At 43.7% G+C, this 27,982-nt stretch overlaps 1 protein-coding gene across 11 annotated transcripts; it reads right to left on the bottom strand.

The window, feature by feature from the left end:
- Positions 1-9: 9 nt before the first annotated feature.
- Positions 10-27,679, bottom strand: TJAP1 (tight junction associated protein 1). 11 transcript variants are annotated; one of them, XM_051997031.1, is made up of 14 exons: positions 27,605-27,679; positions 26,984-27,138; positions 14,369-14,489; positions 7,486-7,583; positions 7,117-7,163; positions 6,499-6,551; positions 6,211-6,368; positions 4,844-4,872; positions 4,104-4,265; positions 3,934-4,000; positions 3,643-3,672; positions 2,648-2,755; positions 2,399-2,482; positions 10-1,840 (listed from the first exon to the last, which is right to left on the bottom strand). In XM_051997031.1, the coding sequence occupies exons 7-14, from the start codon at positions 6,328-6,330 to the stop codon at positions 779-781; spliced, it is 1,662 nt and encodes a 553-aa protein (XP_051852991.1). In that variant the 5' UTR covers positions 6,331-6,368; positions 6,499-6,551; positions 7,117-7,163; positions 7,486-7,583; positions 14,369-14,489; positions 26,984-27,138; positions 27,605-27,679; the 3' UTR covers positions 10-778. The 11 variants fall into 11 exon arrangements, with proteins under 11 accessions (XP_051852991.1, XP_051852986.1, XP_051852984.1 ...); XM_051997026.1 differs by lacking the exon at positions 6,499-6,551 and having other exon boundaries at positions 26,979-27,138; positions 27,605-27,678; XM_051997024.1 differs by lacking the exon at positions 6,499-6,551 and having other exon boundaries at positions 27,605-27,678.
- Positions 27,680-27,982: the final 303 nt, after the last annotated feature.

The following is a 27,982-nucleotide window of genomic DNA, read 5'->3' as shown; positions in this document are numbered from 1 at the left end:
ACACAAAACTACCGATAAAATAGTTTATTTCTGATTTTAAAATAGACTCATCAATGTGAAAACTTCCCAAAGCTGAGAGTAACAGTCTAGAGCCAAAGGAGGGGAGGGGCATCTATAGTCTTCCCTAGGTCTAGGGCCAGCCCAGGCAGATTTCTCTCTACCCCACTGTCCCCAAGGAGGAGACAGAAAGCCCTAAGCCATCCTCCTTTCACTCTCACAACCCCATAGGACCAACTACACTGGAAGGACCTGCAGCAGCTATATAGCAACCTTGCCATCATGGCTTCAAGGATTTCAGGCAACAGAAGAAACTTGGGGTTCGAAAACAACCCCTTCCCCCAAAAACTCCCATGAGAAGTAGACTTGGGTTAAATACTGACAGGACCTTCCCCTCCCCTCCCCCACCCCTACTCAAACACCCAGTGCAGACCAAAAACATGGGATGGTCAAGGTGTGGGAAAAGATAATGGTCTCTGCTCAGCACAATCAGTAAGGGCCTAAAGGCCATATGTGGACAGACGTGTCTGGGGTCCCAGTTTTTGAAATGGCCAAGCTCAAGTTGGGTGAAGGGACTGATTCAATGCTTCAACCAAGGAAGGTTAAGATCCCTGCTTTTCAATGGCTTGAACTGGCTGGTCCAAGGAGCAAAGGGATGGGGAACCTGAGTTTAGAGTGAGTGAGATGCCTCAGAATCCCCCCATGCAGTAACAACCTGGTAGTGTGTTGGGGGGCAGGGGAACAGGGAAAGTGTTTGTTAGCAGAAAGGGTGATTAAGGCCCTAGTTAAGCAAGTTGCCCTGTTCCTGGGCCTGGGTTAGGCTGTCCTTTCGGTGTAAATGGTGCACACCCATTCGCTTGGGGCTTCTCTGGGGACGGTGTGAGGTCAATCGAACCTTGCCTTCTCCAGGAGGGGTACCCGACTCTTCCCCTCCCTCTTCAGGAAGCAGCTTCTGGCGCTCCTCTTCAGGGCTCATGGGCAGATTTAATTCATCCTCATCCCTGGACAGGGGTGGGCTAGGAAACGACAACAGTCGACACCCCTCACCAACCGGAGAGGAGGGCACAGGGCCAGTGTCCTCATTATCAGAGGTGCTGCCAGCAAAACTGCGCAAATCTGGAAGCGCATCACGCCCAAAGCCTGTACGCTGGGTCAGAGGGGCAGGTGGAGGTGCCCGATCCACAAACGCTCGCTGCCAGCTGGCCAACAGCAGATCTTCCTCAGAGCTGGCGGAACTGGCCACAGCACTGAGTGCAGAGGGCGGACTGGCAAGTGGTCGAGGGGAGGCTTGGGCAGAGGCAGGGCTGCCAGGGCTGAGTCGGGCCCGATCGGACCCCTCCTCCACAAGACTCAGAGAGATGGCCTGTCGAGTGGCATAGGTACAGTTGGGCAGAGGGCTGTTCCTGGGAATCCGCACCTTGTCCTCAGAGAACTCAATCACTTTTCGACCCGGGTACAATGGGTGGGGGGGTGGGGGAGTGGGGTAAGGGCTCAGCTTCTCACAGGGCAGCTCTTCCTCTGATGAGCCCCGAGCGCTGTCTGCTGGGCAGCATTCCCCATTGGCTTGGGAGGTGGGACTCCTCGGAGCTGTGGGGCTGGCGGGATTGCCGGGGACCCCTTCACTCATATCCACATGCACAAAGACATCCTCAGCTACAGGGTGTCCGGCACTGCCAGACTGGGCAGAGTTGAGCAGGAGCGACTCTGGCTTTTCCAGTACTCGAGCAATGACGGAGGTGGGCACCACAGCTCCTGGGGCCAGGCTAGGAGCAGGGCTAGGGCCAGGGGCATCTTGTGTGCTGTGCAAATGCTTGCTCACCATGTCCTGAAGTTCATAGGGCAGCTACATAGGAAAAATACAAACAGGAGTGGAACAACTTAAGGCTATTATAACATAAACCCACTCCTCCTAACCTTGGGTGATGTCTCTGTCCCTGGATGGGGGTGTGTCCTCCTAGATCCAGAAACAAGCTTAAGGAGTCAGCAGTGACCCCCTTCAGCATCTCACCCTGCTTGCTTACTTACATCCTCATACTTTTAGCTTGGGGGGCAGTCTTCAGGAGTTGGTCCCTAGTTGGAGGAACCCTTCTTACCTTATGTCAGCCACCCCATGCCTTTGTCCCTAATAGCTCTCTCCACATCCCCCTCCCTCCTCCTTGCTCAGGAATGAGAAGTTTGATCCTCCCCCTTCTATACCCCCTTTGCCTCTGCTCATGAAATGTTAACAGATCCCTTACTCCCATTCTCATCCCCTAGGGAAGGACAGTGAGAGCAGAGAACATCAGTGACAGAATATAAAGAGGAGAGAGGCAAAAAAGGGAGGTGGGAAAGAAGAGGCAAACAGAAGTACAAGTAAGAATCAGAGAAGAGGCTGGGGGAGGTAAGTGTGGGTGATACTTACATCAGCAAACTTATGGTTTCTGAAATGGGACTTATTGCACTTCAGCAGCTGTACAGCCAGGTTACAGTCCTGCCGGTAGCGTTCCTGGAGGAATGATACTAGGATCAGTGCCCATCCTGATTACGAGGAGGAAGGGAGTCCCTTTCCCAAAGGCACTGGATTGTGACAGCCAGAACCCATGCCCTCCTCCCCCCCGCCCCAACCCACTAGCCATGGGGAAAAAAGCACATGTATCCAAAGGGAACCTACATTGAGTTCCTCTAACTTGTTAATGGTAGTCTTAGCATCCAAGAGCTTGTTGGTCAGCTCCACAATTTCCCAGTCCAGGGTTTTCCGGTCCATCTCAGCTTTCTTAATCTAAAGTAAGAGATGAAATATCCTTAGCCTAGTACCTACTGCTACCTCAAATCATTCCCCCTCCCCCCCAACAAATATGGGATAGCCACAGGAGCTGGGACAGCTAAGGTAGACAACACAGACAGATGGACGGATGTAAAGACAAAGGGAACCAGGGGCCTCTCTTTTTCTCTAGGTTGGCTAAATGGTAGGGATAGGGATAGGAAGGGGCATGGACTATCTATCACCTTCCACATAAAGAGTAGATAGAAGTGTTTATGAGTTGCTATGTCTCTATGCAACTCAAAGGACTCCTCATGGGCATAAGTTCAGGGTGTGAGATTGAATGGGAAGGAATAAAGGGAATTAAGAGCAGTTGACATCACCTGTTCAGAGTCAGGAACCTTCCAAACACAGGCTCTACTGAACCAATAGGATGTATTGTGCCCAGGAGTGGGGAGGAAGGAAATGGTGGATGGGGAGGGACAAATGGCAAAGGTGGCCCTGAGAGGTATCCTGGTATTTCTGTAGCACTGATAAGATTTATAGCAATTCCAGGAGATGGAAATAAAAGGGACACATATTCAAGGTACCCCTCAATGTTCCAGCCCCTCTGAGGGAGAAGCCACTTAAGTCATCTCTGTTGAATGTAAGCAGGGAGGACACTGTCCAACACCCGCATAAATTGGTACCCCAAGAGCCACCTACAAGTTTCCCTGGCCCTCCATAGCTCCTGGAAGAAGGGGGCACCCATGACCACCGTTCTAGGAAGAGGACAGGGCCTAGAACAGGGATAAGGAGGAGGAACAGAATAGGGCACTAGTGATGGAGCAAAGGGTGGGGTTAATTATTCAGGGTCCCAGGGCAAGGCCAAGATACAAGAGAGAAAAAACAAACTCAGACGCAACTGCAAAAATCCAGCTGTGGCTAAGAGAGGCCTGAGAGGAGAGCGCAGCAGCAGCAGTGGCGGCATGGGGGAAGGGAAGACGAGGAGAAAAGAGAAATAGCCGTGAGCATTAGGACAGTCTTGACTCAGACAACACACTGTGATTCCCCCCCTTCCTCCTCCGCACCCCTGGCTCCTGCCCTCCCCCACACTGCTCCCAAGTCCCTGAGAGTACAGAGATCTCCCTGGAGGCCCTAGGGCACTCTGCCCTCTGGTGGACTCGGTGCCCTGGAGGTACTCTGTGGCCAGTTACCAGTGTGTGTAACTTGTCTTCCAGCTCCTGGTTATTCCTCTGTGATGCAGTGTAGCTGTTCTGTAACCTATAGACACAAAAAGAGACGGCTAGTTCCCAGCAAGCAGGGTCACAGCCCCATCCTCCCCCTCCCATTTCTTGCCCAGTGCACCCCCTAGCTCCACTCTCACCGTCGGAACTTGTCCTTGAACTTGTCCAGTTCTTCCCGGCTCTGACCCAGCTCCAGTTCCAGGTAGTCCTGCCCAATTTCCAGCTCCCGCTCCAGGGCTTCTGTGCGACTGGTAGCAGAGGCCAGACGCCGCCGCAGCTCCTCGTTCTCCTGCTGCAGGAGCCTGGACGGGGAGAGGTGAATGCCCAGGATCAGAAGAGGCAGCAGAGAAGAGGAGCAAGAGTCTAAGGCCTAAAGCCTAACTTGACTCTCTGCTGCAGAAGGAATCCTCAACCAAACCGCTGCTCCCCTCTGCCAGGGACAAGGCGATGTATGAGCAGAGGCCTAAAAACTTGGCTAAGAAAGGGGTAAGGGCAAAGCCGAAATGAGAAGAAAAAGAGATGAGAAGGTGGAGGGGTCTCTGGCTCCCGTCCAGACTAATCAGGCCTCCAGGTGTGGTCTTCTCTATTATTCCCTTAACCATTCGGTGTAGGTACCCAGAGGCTTTCAGCGCCTGGCCCGAGAGGCCTGGGCCACCTCCCTCTGCCCAGCACTGTCCTTCCCACGGTCAGAGGAGACAAAAATAGAGATGAAGCTTCCATCTCTCTCCAAAACAAAAGCTGGGGCAATGGGGGCTGGTGGGGAATAAATCAATTAAAATAATCAGATGCCTCTGATGTTCAAAATACTAGAGACACAAAAATGAAAAAATTAAGGGGGCAGACAAAGAATCATGAGGAGGGGCTTGAAGGCAGCACTTACTTCATCCTCTCCGAATCTGTCAGGGACTCCTGTGCACAAAAGAAAAGAGGCCAAAGGCTCAGCTCTGAACCTGCTCCTGGCTCATCCTACCCCCTATCCTAACTTTTAACATAGCCAGCCAGGAAGGCCCGCGTCACCCCCCTGCTCTAACCATAAGGAGATGGCAGTACAAACTTCCCCATCCTGGCTTTTCCTCTAACCCCAAATGCCAATCACCCAGAGACCCTGCCTGACAGACTGACCTCAGATTTCCTTCACCCAACCCTCCGTAATGATGTTTCCCACTCCCTAGACCTCCATACAAACAGTGCAAGTGTGCTCTAAGCCAGCTGTCACCCTGATGAAAGGGAAGAAGCAAATATTGTTGGTGACTGGAGCAAAGGTCGGATACTGAGAGAGTACCCTGATCCCCCCAAAAAAATTTTAACATAAGACTAAAGAGAAGGCACTGCCCTGCCTTTTACCCCCAAACCAATGTGGCTCTAAATTTGGGTCCTAAGCAGAGGTGAGAGTGAACAGGGAAAAGGAGGAAAGGGGTCAGTTCAAGATGGAGGGAATTTCCTTTAGTCAATGAAGAGTGAAGGGAAGTTAAGTCCTTGGGGAAGAGGAAGCCTCTGAAATTGTTCAGCACAGCAGCAGCAGGGCAGGGATGTTACTGAACTCTGAGGCAAAAATATTGTGGGGAAAAACAAATATTTAGAACTTAACTGTCCATTCTATCTCTAAACACCCAATCCTTGATAGAAACCCACTTCAATATGCACCATCTTGAAAGTATTCCTTTTAGTAGGATCATTTTATTTTTAATTTGTGATATGGATAGAATTAAATTCTCCTACAACATTTATTCTCATGGCTATGATGACTCTTTGGAATGAAGTTTAACATCACCATCCTGTTCAAAGTACATAATCATTTCTAAAAGGGGATATACTGAGCATTTCTTTAGGAAGAATACATACACCACTGAGGTTAAGCTCTGATTCTCTCTTAAAGTGGCAATACCACCTTCAAGCCATGGTCTTCTAAGATAACTTCTTTGATACCGCTTTTGGTCAAGCCAAAAACAGTATCTTTTCACTCCAGGAACCCAGAACTCTGTGTGCTTTGAGGCCGTTTTGCCTCCCCTGAGAACATCTTCCTTCAGAATTCCCTCAGGTGGGCCTCACTCCCAGGCTGCTTGAATACCAGAAGTAACCTGGACAGGTGCCGAGCACACCCAGACACATCATCATCACCCCCTCCATGCTGCTCCAGTCTCCTGATTCCTACTTCTTCTTTCTCAGGCCAAGAGAAGTCAAGGCAGTGGCAGTGCTGGCTGACTGCCCGGATTTTACGCCTGACAATGCCCACTGGCACTAGGTTACCTGGCATTCAATCATGCTGACCTCCTGCTGAGCCCATGGAGCAGGCAGCTCAGGCCGCAGCTCCCGGTGCTGGGGAGGTGCCTTGCGGTATGGCTTCTTAGAGGGGGCTGTGCTGGTCATCCTGGGAGAGGTAAAATTCCTTAACCTTCTGGAGGGAGCTAAGGCGGAGGAGAAAAAGGAAGACAGAGAAATGCTCTACTACTGCCTGAAAAAGACAAATGGGGTTGTAAGCTTTTCATGGAAAAAGTGGGGATGGAGACTCAAGACCGCCCCCAACCCCCCCCATACCTTGTTACTGAGATGGTCCTTTAGGAGGGGTTTCTGGCAGAGAAGCTGACTGTCTAGCTCCCAGAAATAAGGAGGGTGGGGGAAAGATGAGATGTAACCTGACAGCCACGGAGACCCAGTGGATAAAGTTGCTAAGGTCAAGAAAATCTGAGTCTAGATCAAGACTTAGGCACTTAGCTGCTATATAATCTTGGGCAAGATACCTAATCTCTTTCAGCCTCAATTTTTTCATCTGTAAATGGGGATAAGAGCCCCTATCCAACAGTGGGTTTGTGATGATCTACTGAGACAACACATGTAAAAGGTTTTACCAACTCTAAAGTACTAGGTAATGCTAGCTATTAGTTATTATTATCTCAGCAAACACCAAGCTAATAGAAGTTAGTAGAACATGGATGCTGATTACAGGGACTGTTACAATGTCCTGGTATGCAGTTGCTAAGGAAGAAGCACCCCCCTCCCCCAAAGCCCCAAGCCATAACTGGGGGTTTGGATCATCAAACCAGCTGGGGTAGGATATGTGATTAGGAATTTGTGGATGCCCATTCTTTTTTCTTCCTTCCTTTTTTAAGCTCCTTGTGAGTAAGAAAAATATTTTCCATAAAAAATACAACTCACCTATGGGTTCAGACTGGGGTTTCACCAAGGAGATTCACTCAGGCATTCTGGCAAGAACAGAGGAGTTTGAGAAGCCCCTGAATGTAGGCTCCTCTACGACTTCGTCCCCATCCCAAACAGAGAACAAGTCTTGGCTAATACACTGGAGAGCTTCTGTCACAACCACCTCTTCCCTTGAAGGTTTGGGTGAATTATGAGGCCAAAAGAGCTCCAGGATCCCCAAAGTTTTAGATACAGCAAATTCACACCATCTGTTTACCACAGCTCTCATGGTCCCCAACACCTCCTATCTAAAGTTTCCCAATGTTTAGCTTGGGCCAAATCTGCCCTCAAAAAGACCCACCGTTTCAGACTTCCACAGAGACATACCGTCTGTTTGTCAGCAGTTCCCTCCGTTCTGCCGTCCTGGAGTCAGCCCTTGGCTCTCCTCATCCTGAGGCCCCTCCAGCGCCTTTGGCCGACAGTTCCTGAAATCCAAGAAGAGGCAGAAAGGAGAAACCGGGTGTCAGCCACCTGTCTGTCAGGACCGTCACTGCCTAACCTCAGTCCCCAGGGCCAAGAAGATGTACTAAGGAGAACTAGAGAAAAGACTGCTACCAGGAGGGAATGGAAAAGGGTATGTATGAAGAGAAGCAGGTCTTGCTGAATCAGAAGAACTCTAGTTCCCAATCCTCCTCTCTGGAATTCTAAAGGAACCGTCCAGACAGGAATCTCAGAGACACAACAAAGGAATCTCAATTTGTCACATGGCTTCCCCTCTCCCTATCTGCCACTTCTTTCTCAGGGCTTTGAAACAACCAAAAAATCTCGCAGGGAAAAAAGAGAGAGATATAAAGAGCACCCCAAGGATGGAGAGGACACAAGCCGACAACACCGACGGTGCCCAAAGGCTATCCCACTTGTTTCTGGGGGCACAAACACTTACCCGTTCCAAAGGGAAGTTTAAGGCCCTTGAGAAAGAACAATGAAAGGTCCAGGAGAGACCTTTCCTTTCCCATCTTCCTCAACTCCCAAACCCTATTCTGTAGGCACAAGGGTTCTATCACTTGCAGTGAACACAGCTACAGCATGGGGGCAGTCAAAACCTTCCTGGAGTTGGGGGAGGCACTAACCTCAACTGGCCTCTTTGGTATAAAAAACAAGCTCCCCTCCCACCATGGGGCTGGGGCTAGGGGGAGAGGGGGAGCGAGCAGGAAGGAGCACGTGTTCCTGCTGTCAGGACATGCTCTGGCTGTGACTCGGCACCGAACTTGCTCTCAAAGCATTCCTGCGGGGCCTAGGGCAAGAAGCGTGCAGGAGGGGTGGAGGGGGGATGCAGGAGAGGCCCGGGTAGGGCGGGGCAGGGGACCCGGGTCTGGGCCTAGGGGCACGAGCCACAACCTGGGAGCTCCGGGGCTGGGCCAGAAGCATGCCCCCACAGGGCACAGGCAGCGTGCTGACTGACTCGCTCTGCAGGAATGCTGGGCAGGCCCACAGGGACAGAACACATTCCTCAAGAGCCGAGCAAACAAGGGAGAGAAAACAAGCCACAAGCGCTACCCCCGCCTGGCTCCCCCAGAGATAGCCCTCAAGAGGAGGCCTGGGGAAAGGGGTCTAGAGAGACCATCAGGCTGCAGATTTAAAGGAGTAACTCCCCAGCAAGGCAGAGGGTCAGGAAGCAGCAAGGGGAGGAGCACAGGGCAACAGCCCCAATACTATCACTGCCCACGGGCAATCAGCAGGGAATCTGCTAGTGGCCCAGGACAGGAGAAAAGAGAAAGAAGGCGCAGCACCTTAACCCTGTGGGGAGGATGGGGAACATGCCTGCCAGTCTCCCTCTCTGAAAGAGAAGCCAAATGCCCGCCTCTCTTTCCTAATCACTCCACCCCCTGCTTCCAAGAATGACTTCCTCCCTGCAGGTCCCTTCATGTACCCTTCACCCCCAGGGTCTATGATTCTCTCCTCCCTACAATACAGACTTTTCTCTCTTTCATGGCACCAGGCTACTGGTATGAACAGAGGGAGGGAGGAAGAGCTCGTGCTGTCTCAGACTCTCTCTCTCTCAGGTGTCTGGTAACCCTACCTGTAAGCAGATCTGCCCCATTCCAAGCCCTATAGTCCCTGGCTCTGGTTACATCCACATCCTCTGGCTCAGCTTTTTTCAGCTGCTAAAAAGGCAAAGGGCCTTGACCAAACATTTCCCCCTTCCCACCCTAAGACCAGCTCAAGTGATCAAGAATAAACATGATGGTCAGTTGAAAATTCATACTGAGAAATCAGCATGGAAGCCATTTGTTCTTTTCAAAATACTTCTAAATGGCAGAAAGGAGACTTGGTATACAAGGCATACAGGTATCACGTGGGGAGAGGTAACCTATTGCCATAGAATAAAAGGAGGGAAGACAATTATCAGGCAGATTATTAAAAGGGAATCTGTCTGGAGAGAGAACATGATTTATACTTAGGAATGAAACTGCTGATTCCCAGGACTAAAAGCACCCCTCTTCATCCTCAATTTTGATCTATTCATGTACATGTTGGCCCTTCAGGGTCATCTAGCTCCATATCCCAACTCTGGACCTCACAATGAATCCTAAATCAGGTTCTGCTGGGAGAAAGGGGATAAGGCATTAACCTTCTATACATTCATGGAGCTTGGGAAAAGAGAATTTTTGTGGAGAATTAGTACTGATAATGCAGTGTGAGACAGAAGGCAATAAAGGGAGGGGCTAAAATACAGCAGCGAAAGGAGGTCAGGAGAGAAGATGGAGAACATTACTTTAGACCCCCAACCCCTCCTCTAGGTCTTTAATAAGAAAAGTCTTCCTAGGATTAGATTCCAGCTTGAAGAGGCTCAGCCTAGGATAGATTTCATGTCATTGGAAAGAATTTGAGGAAAAGCAGTTGGGGGTGGGGGAGGTGTGTGTTGAGGGGAGAGGGGGGTGGAGGAGAGAAAATGATGAATTTCACAAAAGTCCAAGAAGAGTTGGAGGTGACTGTGGCTGAGACACTGCTGCTTCCCCAGAAACTGGAATGATCCCAAAAAGGACCTCTCAGGACCAGGAAGGAGATGTCTTAAGTAAACTAGAGGAGCTCCTGAATCACCTCACCTACCAACTTGTGAGAAAGAAAAGATCTAGGTTTTATGGCATGTAGAATTATAAAAAAAACAGTTGAAAAAGAAAGATGGGAAAAATCCCCAAGAACTCTAGCTGCTTAGGTTTGCCCAAAGCCATCTTGGACTTCTACTAAAAAGCCGACAATCACACAGCTGGGTCTATGTACCAAGTGAAGTCTATCACAGTAGTGCTTTCTTCTTCCAATTCCTGGGGGAAAAAAAGAGTATGCAAAGCTCCTCCCTGCCCTGCCCACCCCTTTCTGTACTCCTGCATAACATTCATTCTTCACCATTTCGAAGGACGTAAAGGGAGGAGGGGAGAGAGATGAGACCCTAACTAATTGTCATGTTGCAATCTGCCAGCTGGGACAGGCCGCCTGTTCCCGCCTGCCCTGTATTAAATACCTTCTCCCTGATTACACCCCCATGGGGCACGATTATCAGCCTCCAAAGAACAAAGTCTACTTTCATCAGAAATAGGACCAGACATGCACTGCTAAACTACAGAATAGCTGGGCAAGAAGGTGAGCAGACAAGCGAAATCTGCTACAGTCCCTGGGCCACCATTATTCCCCATGCTAGGAAATGGGACACACCTGTTTCACTGAGTCTACTGAGGAATTGGGGGTAAGGGGCAATGCCATTAACTCTGGTTCTTCCCTGGCATTCCTTTACTCCTGATTTAAGAGGGAAAAAACTGAACAGCTATTTCCAAGTCCAACTACACACTTCCACAATTAAGGCAGACTCTTTATGGACTTTTCCAATGCCCAGGAGAAAGAAAAGAAAAGCAACCTATTTTGAAGACACAGGGCAAATCTTTAGGCATGATTCAACTTTGCACTGTACTATGACAATTTTCTTTGTCAGGGATCAGATTCTGTCTGTCTACTAAACAAAACAGCAAAATTCATATTGTTGTTAGGGAATGTAACAGCCCCAATCCTTAATACCTGGTTTCTCCAATCGACTTCCAAACATACACCCTCCTGTTCCTGTCCTTCATCCCCTCTCCCTCTCTCCTCTCTTTCTCTTCATACTTTTCTTGAAATGGAAAACAGGGCTCTTAAATGTTGCTGTCTCTCTTGGCCCTTTAAATTCAAAATCATCTCCAGACTCTAACAACTATACCAGTTCTGGAAATCCATTTGACCCTGGTTCAGCTTCTTCAAACCTGAAAAAGGCTGAATCCCTATCAGAGAGGCAGCATTATACAGAAGAAAAAGCAATCAAAACAAATACAAATCTCCCTCTATTTCCTATTCTATCACAAAAATCTTCATAACTTTGGGAAACAGGCATAATTTAAGAGTAGACCTCATTCAAATTCCCATTCAGGAAAAAAAAAAATTGGGAGCTAAGGCACATAGAGTCCAAATGCTACCTCATGACAAAAATAGAAAGGAAGACTAGTATCTTCAGAGTCAGGTACTTGGACATTTCGGTAACTTGAAAGTTAGACAAGACATCCCCGGAAGGGAAAGGAGATTCTATTTCTACTAGTCTATTTCTAGGCTTCCCCTAAAAATCAGGGTTCTGCTTCTAGCCAAATTCCATGACAGTCAAAGCTGCTGGTCCCCATTACCCTACCAATCCTCTCTTACTCCCTCACTCAATGTTAAGGGGCTATATATCAAAGAAGCAAAACAGGGTTCACCCCAGAAGGGGCTCCTTCCTCAGTCAGATGCCTTTCACATCTATCCTCATGTAACCCTACCAAAGTGCAAATCTTTAGGCTGAGGCACACAGGGCAATAATTATTCCCCGTACAGCTGTCCATCTATCTCCAACAGAGTGGACCTGAGATTCAGGCTTCCGGTGCTTCTTCTACTACCCTTCCCTCTTCTATATACCCTACCCAGGTCAAGTGTGCAGCTGTTCAAGAGATGCATGAGCAAAGCCTGCAGCAATCCTGGGCGCGTGGCAGGCAGGCAGCCAACAGAGTCAGGGTGGGGTCTGGGAGGAGCATCAGCTTAGTACAGTGAGCACCAGCTAGATGTCAATCGGCTCCCAGGCCAGTCTCCTAAATCAGTGAAAAAGCTGGCTTGGCTTGCCCCAACTAACACTGACCATTACCATCCAAATCAAGCTGTTGCCCAGGCTTGATCCTCTGCCTGGCTTCGAGGAGAGTGGAGTGACAAGTCCTCAGAAGTCCCAAAAAGATAGGAAATATCTGAATCCAGGGTAACCCTGAGCTGCTTAGAACCAGTGTTAGTTACTTAGGACCCACCTGAGCAAACACAAGTACTGCTTATCTGATCTTTCACTCTAAACAAACACCAAAAGGAACAAAGGTAACCCCTATATTATTCAAGACCAAATTATAACACACCTGGCAATGTACTTTGTTTATCATTCAGCCCCCTTTGCCAACCTTACTCTCCCATTTTGAATATAGTAAATACTGAGTTTACTAAACCAAAAATACCCTGTACCAACATATCCCAATCAGGGCTTCTCTTTCCCAAAGAAGACAGGGTGATAAATTGTTTTTCTCCAAGGCAAATGGGGTCAAGTGACTTGCTCAGGGTCACACAGCTAGGAAGTGTTAAGTGTCTCAGGCCAGATTTAAACTCAGGTCCTCCTGATTCCAAGGCTAGTGCTCTATCCACTGCACCATTTAGCTGCCCCAATAAATGTTTTTGACCAAGGTTTTAGCTCCAAATCACTCTGGCTTTCTGAAACAGAACCAAAATGGTCACCCACACACCTTTCCCTGCCTTCTTCCACAAAAAGCAAAGTATATAAATGCAATTCTTTCACAGACAAGACTACTTTCTGCTTTCTGAACTCTAAATAAAAGCCACTTTCTCTTTCTAAAAGGGCTTAGCCAAGCCCAAAAGGCCCCAAACCCCCTATTTCCGAACATTTAGTAACAGGATCTTCTGTCAGAATGGGATAGGAGGGAATTGCAGAAAAGAGAGCAACCAGGAGGTCACAGAAGCTGTTTTTAAAAAGTGTTTTATCAGAACACAGGGGAACATTAAGAATATATTTGGAAATCTTCATCTTCCTTACCTCATCTAAGTTGGCAAAAGGAAAGCTTTGAATGAACTGCCCCATCCGGCATGAGTTTTCACTCACCGATCTACAAGCCAAGCTAGAGATGGCAAAAATCGAAGATCTCTTCTCTTTCTGGCTAAGTCTTCTTGTGGAGTTACTACTAGCTTAACTTGGGCTAAAGTCCAGCCCCACCTCCAGACATGGAGAAAGGTCAAACTTCACTCAACACCCACCTCAAAGAATAATGAGAGCAAGAGGGCAAAGTCAGGATTTAAAATAGGGGCCTGAATCTGGATACCAGTTTCACAGGAATTAGAGCTGGAAGTGATATTGGAAAAGATCTAGTCTCATTCCTTCATTTTACAAAAGAAAATCAGAGAACCTAAGTGACTAATTGCAAAGTTATGGTAAGTAACAGTGACAAGATTCAAACCCAGGTCTTCTTATTCAAAAACCTAGTCCTCTTTTCACTATACTACATTTTGAGTTTTAGGAAACAACTATTCTTTCTTGGAATTCCCCAAAGCCTAACCTAAATTCTTCCCCAACTTCTCTTCCCTGATTCCAAACATTTCCCTTGATGAAAAAGTCTGGATTGCTCCTATCCAGAGGGGAAAAGTAATGGGAGTACTAATTAATCCACCATTCTTTCCAGAATAAAATCCAGGATAACAAGAGCCTTGGGATAGCAGTAGTACATTTAGATTAGAGGAAAATCCCCTTTCTACTCCTGTCTACTTCCTAGTACAGAAATCAGAAATCATTGTAGCTTCTAGGGAATCTTCAGGTCCAACAGTCAAAATGGAAACTACAGAGTAGCCTGGGACACCAACTAATACCTCTCGAGGACAAACCCAAAGCACTGAAGGCAATGGAATTGCGAGGAAACTGGAGGTGAGAGTCAGTGCCCATCTAGAAAGGATACAGCTCTCTAATGACACACCTCCACATCAAACCCTTGAAAGGGGCTCCCTCTCAAAGCCAAGCAAGAGATTGGCAAGATAAGCAGAACATAGTGAATGAGATTAATGGAGAAATAAATGCAAGTGTCCATCAGACAGCAAGAAGCAACTAGGCTCTAGTAAAGACTCAGGGAAGGGGAATGGCTAACAAACCATCAGAAGCACATTATATGGCTAGGTTCAGACTCACGGAGTTAGTGTCTTCTCCCAAACCAGCCAGTTCTTGTTGTTAGCAGCAGACTCATGGCAGACACCCTCCAGGCTCTCCATATAAACAGACAGCTTGGTTTACGAGCAGCCCAACTCTGGAGCTGCAAAAAGAGAGGAGAAGGGATGCCAAACTACAGAATACCACAACTAACCCCTGCCTGTGGGGCTATATGCCACAGATGCTCCCAAAAGAAAAGATTCAGACAGACCACCCCCTTCAGCAGGTTTGAACAGAGAAAACAACCCTCGGGGAAGCATGACAATTACCTGGTCTTCACCCTCCATCAGCCAACTATGCTTGGGCACAAAGCTTTTTCTTTAACCAGAAAAGAAAAACAAACAAACAAAAAGATCCACAGTAATTCTTGTATCACAGTACTTGTTCACAGTAAGGGTGGATAAGGAGAGGGACGAAGGTATTACTGGCAGAGAGATAGACTGCCCTCCCTATTCCCTGCTTCACAAATACTGCTGCCAGGTTGTGCTGTAAAAGTCTGGCAATACCAATCTAAAATGTTGATAGAATCTGGGAGTAAAGCTCTCCATGGCCTGGCACTACTACCTATCGACTTAGCCTATGCCAGCTGAGTCTGTCTCATCTCTCCCCACATGGGCAACAAGTAGAAAGTGAATGAAGGAACCAGCCTCAGAACTGAGAAGACAACTACAGGAATTACATCAGAAAATGAAATACAATGGGATAGTGTGTGACCACATTCTACATGCCAGGAGGGGATGGATTAGTGTCCTGCCGGCCCCATAAGCTCTGAAAGGGCCTCTAGGACATAGAAGCCTTATTTTCAGTAGAAAGCCTGTAGATCCAATGAAGTCTTTTCCATCTTTTCCCAGTAACAAAGATCCAATAAAAAGGATATCACATCCCCCAGCATAGGAGACAATTTCACTTATTCATATGAAAGCATTGTGGCTATAACTTTTCAAGTGGGTGGCAGTAAAAAGCAGGCCGTGTCAAGCAGCAGAAGTAACAAAACTCCCCCTTAACCTCATTATACACCCTCTCTGCCCTGAACAGGCCTGCAATGGAAGAGAATTTATCAGGTGCTGATTTTGGAATTCTTAAGGCAGAAAGCACCTGAGACTCAGTGTACCAACTGCTGATGGCCAATAAAATGAAAAGGCCAAAGCAGATCCACATCTGCCTACATTTTAGCATGATGGAGAGTGGGAAGGCAGGAAAAAATGAGGGGGAAAGAGGGACCTGTCTTATAGTAACCTCATGCTATAGCACTGGTGGCTGTAGCTATGAGACTCTCATAAATCCTTTTCTATTTGCTGAGCTTTACACCTCTCAAAACACAAATCTTTCAGTTCTTTGGTATCTGTGAATAATAGCCCAGAAGTGGAGGGAGGCTTGACAAGCAGGAGACAGGAACTGTCTCTGGAATCCATCCTTGCTCTCAGGAGGTGGATGTCATGCATCACTGCTGGTCTATTGGAAACATGAGTGATCAGATTTCTTAAATTGAGATGGAATAGAGAATGACAGGCTGTCTAGAAATCCTCACTGGAAAACTCTTCCAAACTCCAGTCTGGGGGATGGAGAGAACTGTCTTTTTTTCAGCAGATACAGAAGCAAAAGGGAAGTAGATGCCAATCTACCTTCCCTACCTTATTTTATGCAAAAAGCATGATAAAGACCTAATAACTTGAGCTAAGATAGAAGACTATTCTCCTTCCCTGGAAAAAAATCTAAATGCACTCATAGAGAGCTGCCAAGAAGCGGTACTATTCTGACTGAATCAAGGAGGAAAGAAAGTGAAAGAGCCACACATAAAATAGGATTACTGACTCAACCTATTCTTACCAGAAGGCAGAGGCAGCTAGATGTCGAAGTGAATAGAGCATCAGCCCTGAAGTCAGGAGGACCTGAGTTCAAATCTGGCCTCAAATATGTAATACTTGCTAGCTGTGTGAGCTTGAGCAAGACACTTAATCCCAATTGCCTCAAAAGAGTAAAATGATAATAATAATAACTATTACCAGAAGGTCCAAAGACTATATCTCAAACTGAGGAATAATTTCAATATGCTTAAATTCAACAAACATTAAGGACCTACACAACATGCAAACTGCACAAGAAGGATACAAAGATGAAAACAACACAGTTTTTGTTAGAATTTTTACAAGGTGCTAAGTCAGTGGAATTGATAGAGATAATGGTTGTTTAGCAGGGTGCTTACAGATCTCTAGTTGTACTTAATATTTACTACAATTCCAAAAAATTCACACCTTTAAGAGAGCATCTATAAGCTAGGAGCCTCGACCAGGATGCAGGAGATTCACAAACCAGAAACGGCAGTTGGGCAGAACTAAAGAAGACAGAGAAGTGGTGGCAGGCTATCCTGTGGAGAACACTGAAACCAAGTTCCGGAAGGCCTCCAGAAAGCTAGCCAAGCCCCAAGTGAAGGAGATAATATTTTAGAAGAGACAATAAAGGATTTGGACTTAGCTGAATTTGAGGTGATTATTACTCTGAATTGTAACTAAGGCTGCCTCCAGAAGCCCCCCAAGAAACCTGCTCCCAAAGAACATTATATTTAAGAGAACATTACAGTTTTGACTTGAACAGACCAATATAAGTACTGTGATTAAGTGTTATACATAGTACTTGCATAGATACTTTTATTGATAGATTGTGCTATCTTTTTTTTTCCTCTCTCCAAAAATTACTATTTATCATGTGGGATGGCTCTTTAAAAAGTGCAGGAAATATAATACTATGGTGATATAAGAAACAGAGAATAAAAAACTTATTTTCAAAAAAAGTAATGAGACAAAGGAGATATTAAGACAAAATGCTTTAGGGAAACTTTGATATTAGGGAGGATTTCACCAAAAAAAGGCAGCATTGCTCCAAGTCATTATTAATCAGAGAAATGCAAATTAAGACAATTCTGAGATACCACTACACACCTGACAGATTGGCTAGAATGACAGGGAAAGATAATGCGAAATGTTGGAGGGGATGTGGGAAAACTGGGACACATACATTGTTGTGGAATTGTGAATACATCCAGCCATTCTGGAGAGCAATTTGGAACTATGCCCAAAAAGCTATCAAACTGTGCATACTCTTTGATCCAGCAGTTTTACTACTGGGCTTATATCCCAAAGACATTTTAAAGAAGGGAAAGGGACCTGTATGTGCCAAAATGTTTGTGGCAGGTCTTTTTGTAGTGGTCAGAAACTGGAAACTGAGTAGATGCCCATCAATTGGAGAATGGCTGAATAAATTGGGGTATATGAGTATTATGGAATATTATTGTTCGGTAAGAAATGACCAGCAGAAGGATTTCAGAAAGGCCTAGAGAGACTTACATGAACTGATGCTGAGTGAAATGAGCAGGACCAGGAGATCATTATATACTTCAACAACAATACTATATGATGATCAATTCTGATGGACATGGCTCTCTTCAACAATGAGATGAACCAAATCAGTTCCAATAAAGCAGTAATGAATTGAACCAGCTACACCCAGCAAAAGAACTCTGAGAGAGGACTATGAACCTCTACATAGAATTCCCAATCCCTCTATTTTTGTCCACCTGCATTTTTTATTTCCTTCACAGGCTAATTATACACTATTTCAAAGTCCAATTCCTTCTGTACAGCAAAATAACTATTTGAGCATGTATACATATATTGTATTTAACTTATATGTCAACATATTTAACATGCATTAGTCAACCTGCCAACTGGGGGAAAGGGTGGAGGGAAGGAGGGGAAAAGTTGGAAGAAAAGGTCTTGCAATTGTCAATGCTGAAAAATTACCCATGCATATATCTTGTAAATAAAAAGCTATAATAAAAAAAAATTTTTTTAAAGGCAGCATCTGTTTAAGGTCTAGAAAAAACAAGGATTTTGATCAGTAGAGACTGCAAAAAGGAGTACATTATAGCCACAGAATTATGTGAATTCACATAGGGCAGAAAATATAGGGTAAGACTGGAGAATAATCAGTTTAATGGGAACTAAACATGTGTGGAATGTAAAGTTAAGTTGACAAGATAGGGTGTTCCCAGACAGTCTACAGCTTTTCCAACCTAAGCAATTTGCATTTTATCCTACGGGGAAGTCTGTAAAAAGGAATGGAGTGACCATATTTGTGTGTTACAACAATTATTTTAGTAGCTGTGTGAAGGATGGAGTGGATAAAAGCCTCAAGGCAGGGAGACAGGGTAGTAGGCTATTACAATAGTCCATCCAAGAGGAATTATGGTACAATGGAAAAGAACATGTTTAGAATTAAAATAACCAATATCAAACCCAAGATTTGACGGTTTATACCCATTTGACCTTAAAAAAGTCACTTCACCCCTCTAGTTTCCTCATCTATAAAACAAGGTGAGACTGACTAAATGGCCCCTAAACTTACCTATCCCAACTTTAAATCTAGGGTCTCAGATGATGAAAACCTAAGTTAGGATATTAATAAGAGAATCAAGGCAAGCAATAGCATGGAGAATCACGAGGACTTTGCAACTACCTAGAAGAAGAGGAGGGAAAGAGTCAAATGAGACTTGAAGATTTTAAAATAAATTCAGTGGGCAGTAAGTATCATCCACAGAAATAGGTACTTGAGGAGAGTCAATTTTAAGAAAAAGGCTTTCTAAAGAAGAATGAGTTCAGTTTGGGATATGTTAAGTTTGAGCTTCTAGCAGAACAGCAGCCAGAACTGCCCAAAAGACAATGAAAGACATGAGGTTGGAACTGGGAAAGGCACTGGGCTAGGACATAAGGATTTAGGAGTCATTGGCATATACGTGAAAACTGAACCCACTGGAGTAGATAAGACTGCCAAGGAGGAGAGTTGAAGAAAAAGCCTTGGTGGATATACACAAATAAGTGAAAAAAACAAGAATAGACAAGACAAGAATAGGCCCCTCAAAGGAGGTAATTTTTTAACCTGATTTGGTTAGTTTGGTCACTTTACCCCTAAAATCTGCTTGATAAATAATCCAAATACCATTTCTTTGTAGGAAATGATAACAAAGAAGAGACCACCAACATTAAATTTATAAACTTCACCTCCTCTCATTCCCCTAGTGGCCCTGTAAAGCAAGTACTACTGGAAAACAAAAAAGTCAAAGCCTACATTAGAGAATTACAACAATCTAGCCATTAACCATATAATTCAACCCTCTATAAAAAGAATTAATGTTGCTATTATTAATGCTACTCCTTGGAATTTATAGTTTATATAGCACTGTTTCTATAAAGAATCAGAATACTTTCCTAAGACACACACTCTTCATTCTTCCAAATGGAAAGGGAAGACGACCCTGGTTCTCATCACATCATAGAGGCAGCAAAACCAGATGTCATGTCAACTGATTTCTTCTCAGTTTCCTATTTCTATTCTCTATATAATATCACCCTTAATTCCACCCTTAACCATTCTGTGCTGGGTTAACAATGAAGGTACACAATACAGAGATATAGTATTTCTGGGAACAAACTGCCATCAACACAGACATACTAGAGCCAAATCACAGACTGGGAAGAGGTGCGCCTCAGGGGCTACCAAACACCTACACTGAGGAAACCCATCCATTCATGTCACTGTGTAGCAACTTAAATTCCTTTTCTGGCACATCAATTGAAAGAGCAGCTAAGCAAGACAGTTTATTTAATAGTTCATTTAACTAACTACCTTTTGACATTCCTTTTCAGTGTTTTTTCAACCTTTTTCAATCCCAAGCATATCTGTTCTTTCCTCTCCTTGTGCAGAGAGCTTCTAGTTTTTTTCCTGAAATTCATGATCCAATTGTTTACTAGTCTAGTAAAACTTCTAAGTCCATGATGCACACAAACCACCATGAGAACATCCCCACCTTCCCATCTCCGCTTTCTACCATGATTAGCATCGATCAAAGAAGCAAGATGGGAACACAAGGATTGAAGATGACAAATATCAACTCCATTATATATTAGTCGGGGAACAGGTTAATAAGTACATAAAAGGCATTGGTTGTTTTTATCTTATTTTGCAGGAAATGGATCTAAGGTAAAAATAAGGAACCAGGGCAGGATTCTTATGAATTGTACCAGGCAAGCCAATTTTAGCAAGACTTTGGTTACGTCATAATAAAACAAAAAATCCATGAAATTTGTTTATTCGTTTTTATGATTTTAAATTTTAGTTGCTATGTTCCCCTAATTTCATAGGAAAAAGAACACCTTTTGCTATTTGGGTGTTTTATATTTTTGCAAATTTTCATTTAAATTCTTCCAAATTATTGACTTCATTAGCATGTAGCTGGGTAAATAATTCCTGCTAATTTCCTTAATTCCTCATCATTTTAATATTTGATATAATTTGGTTTTCTTTTTTTAATCATGTTATCTAATTCTTTGTTTTTTAAAATAGCTTAAACTAAATTTTTTTTTAAAACTTCTAATTTTATTTAGCAATCCAATTATCTTTTTCCTTCCAATTTTACTAATCTTTAATTTTTATCATTTTTACTTTGTTTAGATGATTTTTTATGTTGTTCTTTTTTCATTGTTATCTCAATTCAATGATTTCTGTTGATAGAAGCATTTAAAGATATAAATTTTCCCCTTACAACTGCTTTAGTTGTATCCCTTAAGTATTGGTATATAGTTTCATTACTGTCATTTTCTTTAATAAAATTTCCTATTATTTCTATAACTGTTTCTCTAGCCTATCAGTTTAGAATTACATTAATCTCCAATTAGTTTTTTAATACTTTATTAAACATAATTTTCATCATACTGTAATTAATAAATGATTTGTTTAGTATCTTTGTTTTTCAATTTTTTGTGTAATGTCTTTATACCAGAATAGTTAATTTTTGTAAAGGTGCCATTAACAGCTGAAAATATATAAACTTCTTTCTATTCACATTTAGCATCCACCAGAGAACTAATTTTTCCTAATTTTCTCTTTTTCCCAAATTTTCATTCAAGTCTCAAATTTATTTATGATCTAAGTTAAATTTTATGAAGGCCTAAAAGGAGTATAAGAAGGCCTCCCTTCTATGGTAAATAAATAAATAAACCAAGGATAGATTTATAGTTTATTTTTCTCCCCATTCAATTAACTTTTCCTTTAAGTACTGTTATTGTTTTGCTACCTGAAGTGTCTTTTAGCATAAGTAAATTCACTACTTATCTTTTTTTATCTGTATTTATATTTACAGTATTTTATGTATAAATATATTTATCTATATTTACACAATTGGAGATTATGATTACTACATAAGGTTTTTTTTGGCTTTATCTGAATGTTGCTATTTTTTTGTCTCAACTAAAAACCCTAAGAAAAAAGGAAAGGCACTGAGATAGGTGAAAATTAAGAAGAAATGGTCTCCTTCCACCAAGATTTTTCCTCATAGACTATCATCTCTCCTACTCTTTTCCCAACCCCTTCACATTTTTTCAACTAATTTACTGAGGACAAAAACCTAAACTCCGCCTAAACCAAAAATTATATTGGCAACTAGCCAGAAATTTAGAGACAATTTCACAAAATAAAATGATTTCTTTAACATGGATCTATTGAGATTCAAAAGGAGACCACAAAAGGTTGGGGTCACAGATCCGGTATGGCAAGGCATCTCAAAAGAATTGCAGGTTTGAACCCATCTGTAAATCAAGGGGCAAAGTTTATTGTGATTGTGAAGGGTAAAACTGTGTTCCCTTTAAAATTATCACTCTGAAACTGTGTTCCCTTTTGATCTCAGGCCTTTCTGGAAAGGCATATCCCACCAGATAAGTTAAATGTCATTATTCAATTAGAAATCTTGGTCAAAAAGCACTCTTTTGGAGATGCCAGACCCTTTGAATTCCAATTCCAACTGGAGATCTGGGCTAGAACTGGGAACTTTGGCTTCCCTTTCAACTTGAAACCTGAGCCTTAAGACTCCTTTTTAAAGGGCAGTTTCTGAATTCACTTCTTTTTTTTTTTTTTTTTTAATTTTTATTTAATAATTACTTTATATTGACAGAATCCATGCCAGGGTAATTTTTTTTTACAACATTATCCCTTGCACTCGTTTCTGTTCTGATTTTTTTTCCCCTCCCTCCCTCCACCCCCTCCCCTAGATGGCAAGCAGTCCTTTATATGTTGGATATGTTGCAGTATATCCTAGATACAATATAGTTTGCAGAACTGAACAGTTCTCTTGTTGCATAGGGAGAATTGGATTCAGAAGGTATAAATAACCCGGGAAGAAAAACAAAAATGCAGATAGTTTACATTCGTTTCCCAGTGTTCTTTCTTTGGGTGTAGCTGCTTTTGTCCGTCATTTATCAATTGAAACTCAGTTAGGTCTCTTTGTCAAAGAAATCCACTTCCATCTGAATTCACTTCTTGCAGAAGGTCCAAAGCAGCTTGTTAGGACCCTGCCCACTGAGAAGGCATTCTCTTTTCAGTGCCATTTCCTAATAGGACTTGGCCACTAAAGAAGTCAGTCTCTTAGTACAGCTGGCTTCCTATCCAACAATAAACTTTCATTTTTGACAATTAATATTTCAGGTTCATGAATTCTTTCATAAAGAACCTTCTCCGTCCAAAAGGGGATTTTAACAACTCTGACTATCACTAACCTCGGCTAGTTGGTGCAGTGGATAGAGCACCAGCCCTGAAGTCAGGAGGACCTGAGTTCAAATCTGAATTCAGACACTTAACATTTCCTAACTGTGTGACTCTGGGCAAATCACTTAATCCCAACTGCCTCAGCAAAAATAGAAAAAAAATTAAAATTAAAAAATTTTAATATCAATTGAAGTGGGCTAAGTTCCAAAAAGATTTTAGCAAAGAAAGAAAAAGAGACTAGAGCTTCATGTTACTTATTTACTAATTTTATGGTTTACAGATAAGTTTGAAGGATAGCCTATTCACCACTGTCTCAGGAACTTAGTTATCAATGACCAGCAGATTATCTATCTGACAGTCAGCAATGTTTATAGGATTATCCTAAAGTCAAAAGAAGATTATGGAATCATTGACAAACTTATTGTTGGAACAACAGCACTCTAAGGTCAGGAGACCCACTGCTTCCCTTAGAAGATGTACCTCATCAAGTTTGGTTTGGTTTTTTCCAAAATGGAATCTCTACTATAATTCACCAAAGTACAAAAGATAGTGCAAGAGGGAGACTAAAAGAAATGGACATATAGCAAGTTTACTTATGAAAAAAAAAAAAAATGAGAACTCTGTCAACAACCATACTGAAATTAAATCACGTGCTAAAACATGCCTTGTGGCAAAAGTTTTAGGACTTCTACTGAAATATAAAGTTATAGTCCACAGAAACAACACGCTTCAGCATGCAAAGCTCTTGCAGCACAAACTGAGATAAAGTATAGCATGCTGAGATGTGTAAATTGCTATATATTTGTGGGGGAGGGAAAGTAGAAAAGTCTAACTACATATAACTTGGAATTCATTGCACGATCATAACTCTTTCACTTCTATATAAAAGATTTACCACATCAAATCAAGGAAAAAGCATTAGAATACTAAAAAAGGAGGTATGCACTGGGCCCCAAATCTGGAGCTCTGTGGACAATCAGAATGCAAGTCTAACCTTGCTCACAACACAATCATTTATGGAAGTAAAAAAGGAAAAAAAAAAAAAAAACTGGCCTAGAGGGTATGTTAAAGATGGAACATGACTCAGAAAGAGGGAAAGAGTGAGTCTAAAATACAGGGCTAAGGAAACCCAGTCAACCAAATACCTGCCACACCCCTAGATCTATGGCTTCAAAGGTATCTCTTTCCTATCAGGAGAGAGGAGAAAGAGAAGAAAGGAGAAGGGGAAGGAAATAGGAGGAGAGAGAAGAGAGAGAAGGGAGGGAGGGAGGAAGAGGAAGGGGAAGGGAGACAAAGGAAGAGAGAGAAGAGGGAGAGAGAGGAAGAAAAGAAGAAAAGAGGGAGAGAGGGGAAGAAGAGCGAAGAAAGAAAAAGGAGAAGGAAAAGAGGGAAGGGAAATGAAAGGAAAGGAAAGGAGGAAGGAAGGAAGGGGGAAGGGAGGATAGGAAGAAGTGGGAGAGGGGAAGGAATGTGGCCCATCTAAATTTTACAACAGAGTATAAGAACAAAGCAACACTGGACATTTGGCTAAATCTGCTTGAGGTTCAAATACCCAGACCTTCATTTCCTAACAACCAATACAATCCAAAAACTCCCATTTCATTGGAATCTCATTTTTTTTTCAATTATTTTTATATGGAGGTAAGATCTAGGGAACTGAGGGGAAGTGTGAAATTCCTTATGTCTTTAATAGCACAACTTACTGCTACCTTTTTTTTTTAAACAACAAAACACTAAAATGAGTCAATCTAAGATTTATAGACACCAAAGAGACTTCTAAACATGAATGTATATGATGATAAAATTTGTTTCTCAAAGGTTCCCAAACACAGTAGCAAAGGGCTCTGAAAAAAGTTTATCTTATTGCCCTAAAATGGTTAAATGTTGAATAGGAAGATAATCCCTTGTTTCATTAGCATTATGGCTTCTCCAAATAATTAGGGCTTGTGTGGCTCTTTATACGAAACAGACTCTGAAGAGAGTCAGGTCAGTGATTCAAGTCAGAAAAAGTCCCAAATGAAGGCTCAGTTCCACAGCCTCATGTCTTCAATTAAAAGAAAATCATTGGTAAGATCCATTCAATATGCTGACATTGAAGTGAAGCTACTAGACACTTGTTGATCCACATTCCCCTAAAGCTAGACCTAAATTTTGCCTTCAGTTAGTCCTATTGTTAGGCCACCCAAGTCCCCCTGAAGAGATGCAGCTTCCAGAGGAGGTGTGGCTGTAACCCTAAGGTCACTTCGCCTTGGGAGTGCTGAAGTTAAACAGACAATGCTGGCTGCCAGATAACAATCTGTTGGTCAGGGATAACTAACCACTAAATCATAAATTTCAATACTGAGGTACATACCAGACCACTCTTCAATTCTCTAAACCATAAAGTCAGCATATCAATGGCATGAAGCTCTCAATCTGATCTTGTCTTTTTCCTATAAATTTTTCTTTTTGTTCCTGGTTCTCTGCAAAATCATTTTGGAATTTAGCCCACTTCAATTTGCTTTACAAATAAACTTTATCCCTTAACTTGGAGATAGATTCAAGCCTGCAAATTCTTTTGAGATACTTTGTAATACTGGTCTGCAATCCCAACCTTTAGGATGGGTTAAAAATCGGACTAAAAAAGGAATTAATGCCAAGAGCTATATATAAAACATAGGTGTCTCACTAGATACAAGGGAAAGGAAGAAAATAAACATTTGTAGAGTGCTTACTTATGTGCTAAGAATTTTTACAAATATTACCTAATGAGATTCTCCTTAACAACAAGGTAAATATAGTTATTCTCCCCACTTTACTGTCAAGAAAACAGATTAAATAACTTGCCCAGATTTGAACCCACATCTTCCTAACTCTAGGCCCAGTACTTTGTTCACTATGCCCCCAGTTATTTTAGTTGACTTCCAAGACGTTTATTACAAAACAAGAGAAATGTTCCCAGCTCTTCAGCTTTTTCTAGACCCTCAGAAACCAAAATGTTGCCACCTCAGCTACATGAGTTTGACCTTATCCTAAGTGACTCTTAAGTAAAAGTGACTGTTTAAAATCACAGATTTATCCTGAAGAAAACCCAAGCTCCATAAGAAACACTTCTATCATGCAACCCTTGAGATTAGGATCAAATACTGAATTTCGTTGAAAATTCAAGCAAAGGGGTGACATCTTTATCTTTCCTTTCCTTCTAAGTCTGTTGCTCCTCAACTTGATTTTGATTACTTTATTCCAAATCCCACTCCCTATTATAAAAATAAACTCTGTATATAAAAATGACAAAAAGAATGTGAGACTAGTTAATCAAGAAAGCCAGATCTAACACCTGGAATAGTGGAGAGCTGGCTATAGGAAATAAGAATAGGGAGAGGACAATGATGAGTCTTTCTTCTTATTTCACCCCACCTCAATCTCCTATTATTTTGTATAATTTTCCAAGGTCTTATTCCCATCAATCTTCACTTTAAGTCAGGTTATCAACTTTAGAGGTTAAGATAATTCAGGAGAGACTTGTATATGTATACTGCCACACATAACACTGTGAGAAATGCTTCTAAAGCAAACATGCAAAGCAACATAAAGAGATGATTTTTACGGAGGCAGTATGGTGAAAATGACAGGGCAATGGACCGTTTTCTGAAGTTTTGAAATCCCACCTCCAACATTTAGCTGAGTGGCCACAGACAAATCTCTTAACCCCACGGGCTCCATTTCCTCAAAAGTAAAATGGAAATTAATACCATTTGATCCTAGGCGACAGAATGGGATGAAGTTTGTAAATCTTGAAACTCATAAAAATGTTAGTTATTATTTCTCTAACTACATTTTATATATGAAATAGCTCCTTTGTTCAACTTTAATAAACCAGACAAGCAACTCCTGACCCGAACTAGGGTATATTCACCTAACTACTAACAAAAAGATATTCTTCCAGAAGTTCCCAACCATCCCTTGTAGCTCTCTCAAATGAAGGGCGCCTCAATAGCACACCATGCTCAATTCGAGGACCCACCTTACCCGCTCTGGGGAGGAGTACGTGGCAATGGACCACCCCTCTTCTTTCCAGGTGGCCACGCTCACTCTGTCCAGTCCCCAAGCCCTGGGGACTTCCAGCTGAGAGAGGGGCGGATGCTGCTGTCAGAGATGGGAGTTCCAAGAAGGTTCCTCGAGGCCTAGAAGAATGTTTCACCGCAGGCTCGAGGCGACTTCCTCTAGCTCCCAACCATCCACTCCAGGTTCCCCGCCCCCTTCCCGGACCCTCCAGGTAAAAGGACCTAATCAACCCACCAGCCTCCAAGCACCTGGGGGAGGGAAAGGGGGAAGTTCAGCCTCAGGTAGGAAGAGAGGTTGCAAGAGTCCCCTCCCGCCAAGCTCCTAAAGAGCACTTTCCACATAATTCCGCAGAACACCTGCTGTTCCACCCTCGCCTGGAGCAGCAAGGTGGGGATCAAAGAAGAGCCCCCCGCCCCTCCCCCAATGCCCCTCCCCCCCACCCATGTGAACCCCCCCTTTTCCTCCCCCTCACCCCAACTCTTGAGCTCGGCTACCGCCCGGCCAGCCTCTCTCAGTTTCTGCAGCCAGCTCCCCCGGCCCCACGCCCCCGCCCCCGCCCCAACTCCTCCAGCCCCCACAACAAACTTTTCACCGCCGCCCGCTCCCTTCAGGCCGCCATCTTGCCGCGGGGCAGGCCGGGTAATCCTCCGCTGAGGGGAAGGGGGGGGTCGCAGCCGGAATCCCCACGCACAGCGGCACCGCTCGTCATCAGAGTGGGCGGGGCCCTTGGAAGGCGGACTCTAAGTGTAAAGGGGAGGGGCATAGGGGAAGAGGAAGGAGAAAGGGAAGAAGAGGAAGAGAAGGAGTAGAAGGACGAGAGAAAGAGGGAGGCGGAAGAGGAGGAGGAAGGAGGAAGGGGAAGGAGGAGGAGAAGGAGGAAGAGGAGGAGGAGAAAAGAGGAGGAAGGAGAAAGGAGGAGGAGAAAAGAGAAGGAGAAAGGAGGAGGAGGAAGAGGAGGTGGGG

The sequence above is a fragment of the Antechinus flavipes genome, chromosome 4 (genome assembly GCF_016432865.1).
Source record: "Antechinus flavipes isolate AdamAnt ecotype Samford, QLD, Australia chromosome 4, AdamAnt_v2, whole genome shotgun sequence".
NCBI lineage: Eukaryota > Metazoa > Chordata > Mammalia > Dasyuromorphia > Dasyuridae > Antechinus > Antechinus flavipes.
The sequence above is the reverse complement of the archived record's forward strand: the minus strand, read 5'-3'. Positions and strand labels throughout refer to the sequence as shown.

What these genes read in the sequence shown, in the direction of transcription:
- TJAP1 (XM_051997031.1), bottom strand. Translation starts at nt 6,330, where the DNA reads ATGACCAGCACAGCCCCCTCTAAGAAGCCATACCGCAAGGCACCTCCC. An exon ending in TCAGCATGATTGAATGCCAG is followed by an intron (nt 4,873 to 6,210) that starts GTAACCTAGTGC and finishes TTTTGTGCACAG; the next exon opens with GAGTCCCTGACAGATTCGGA. An exon ending in ACAAGTTAGAGGAACTCAAT is followed by an intron (nt 2,483 to 2,647) that starts GTAGGTTCCCTT and finishes TCATTCCTCCAG; the next exon opens with GAACGCTACCGGCAGGACTG.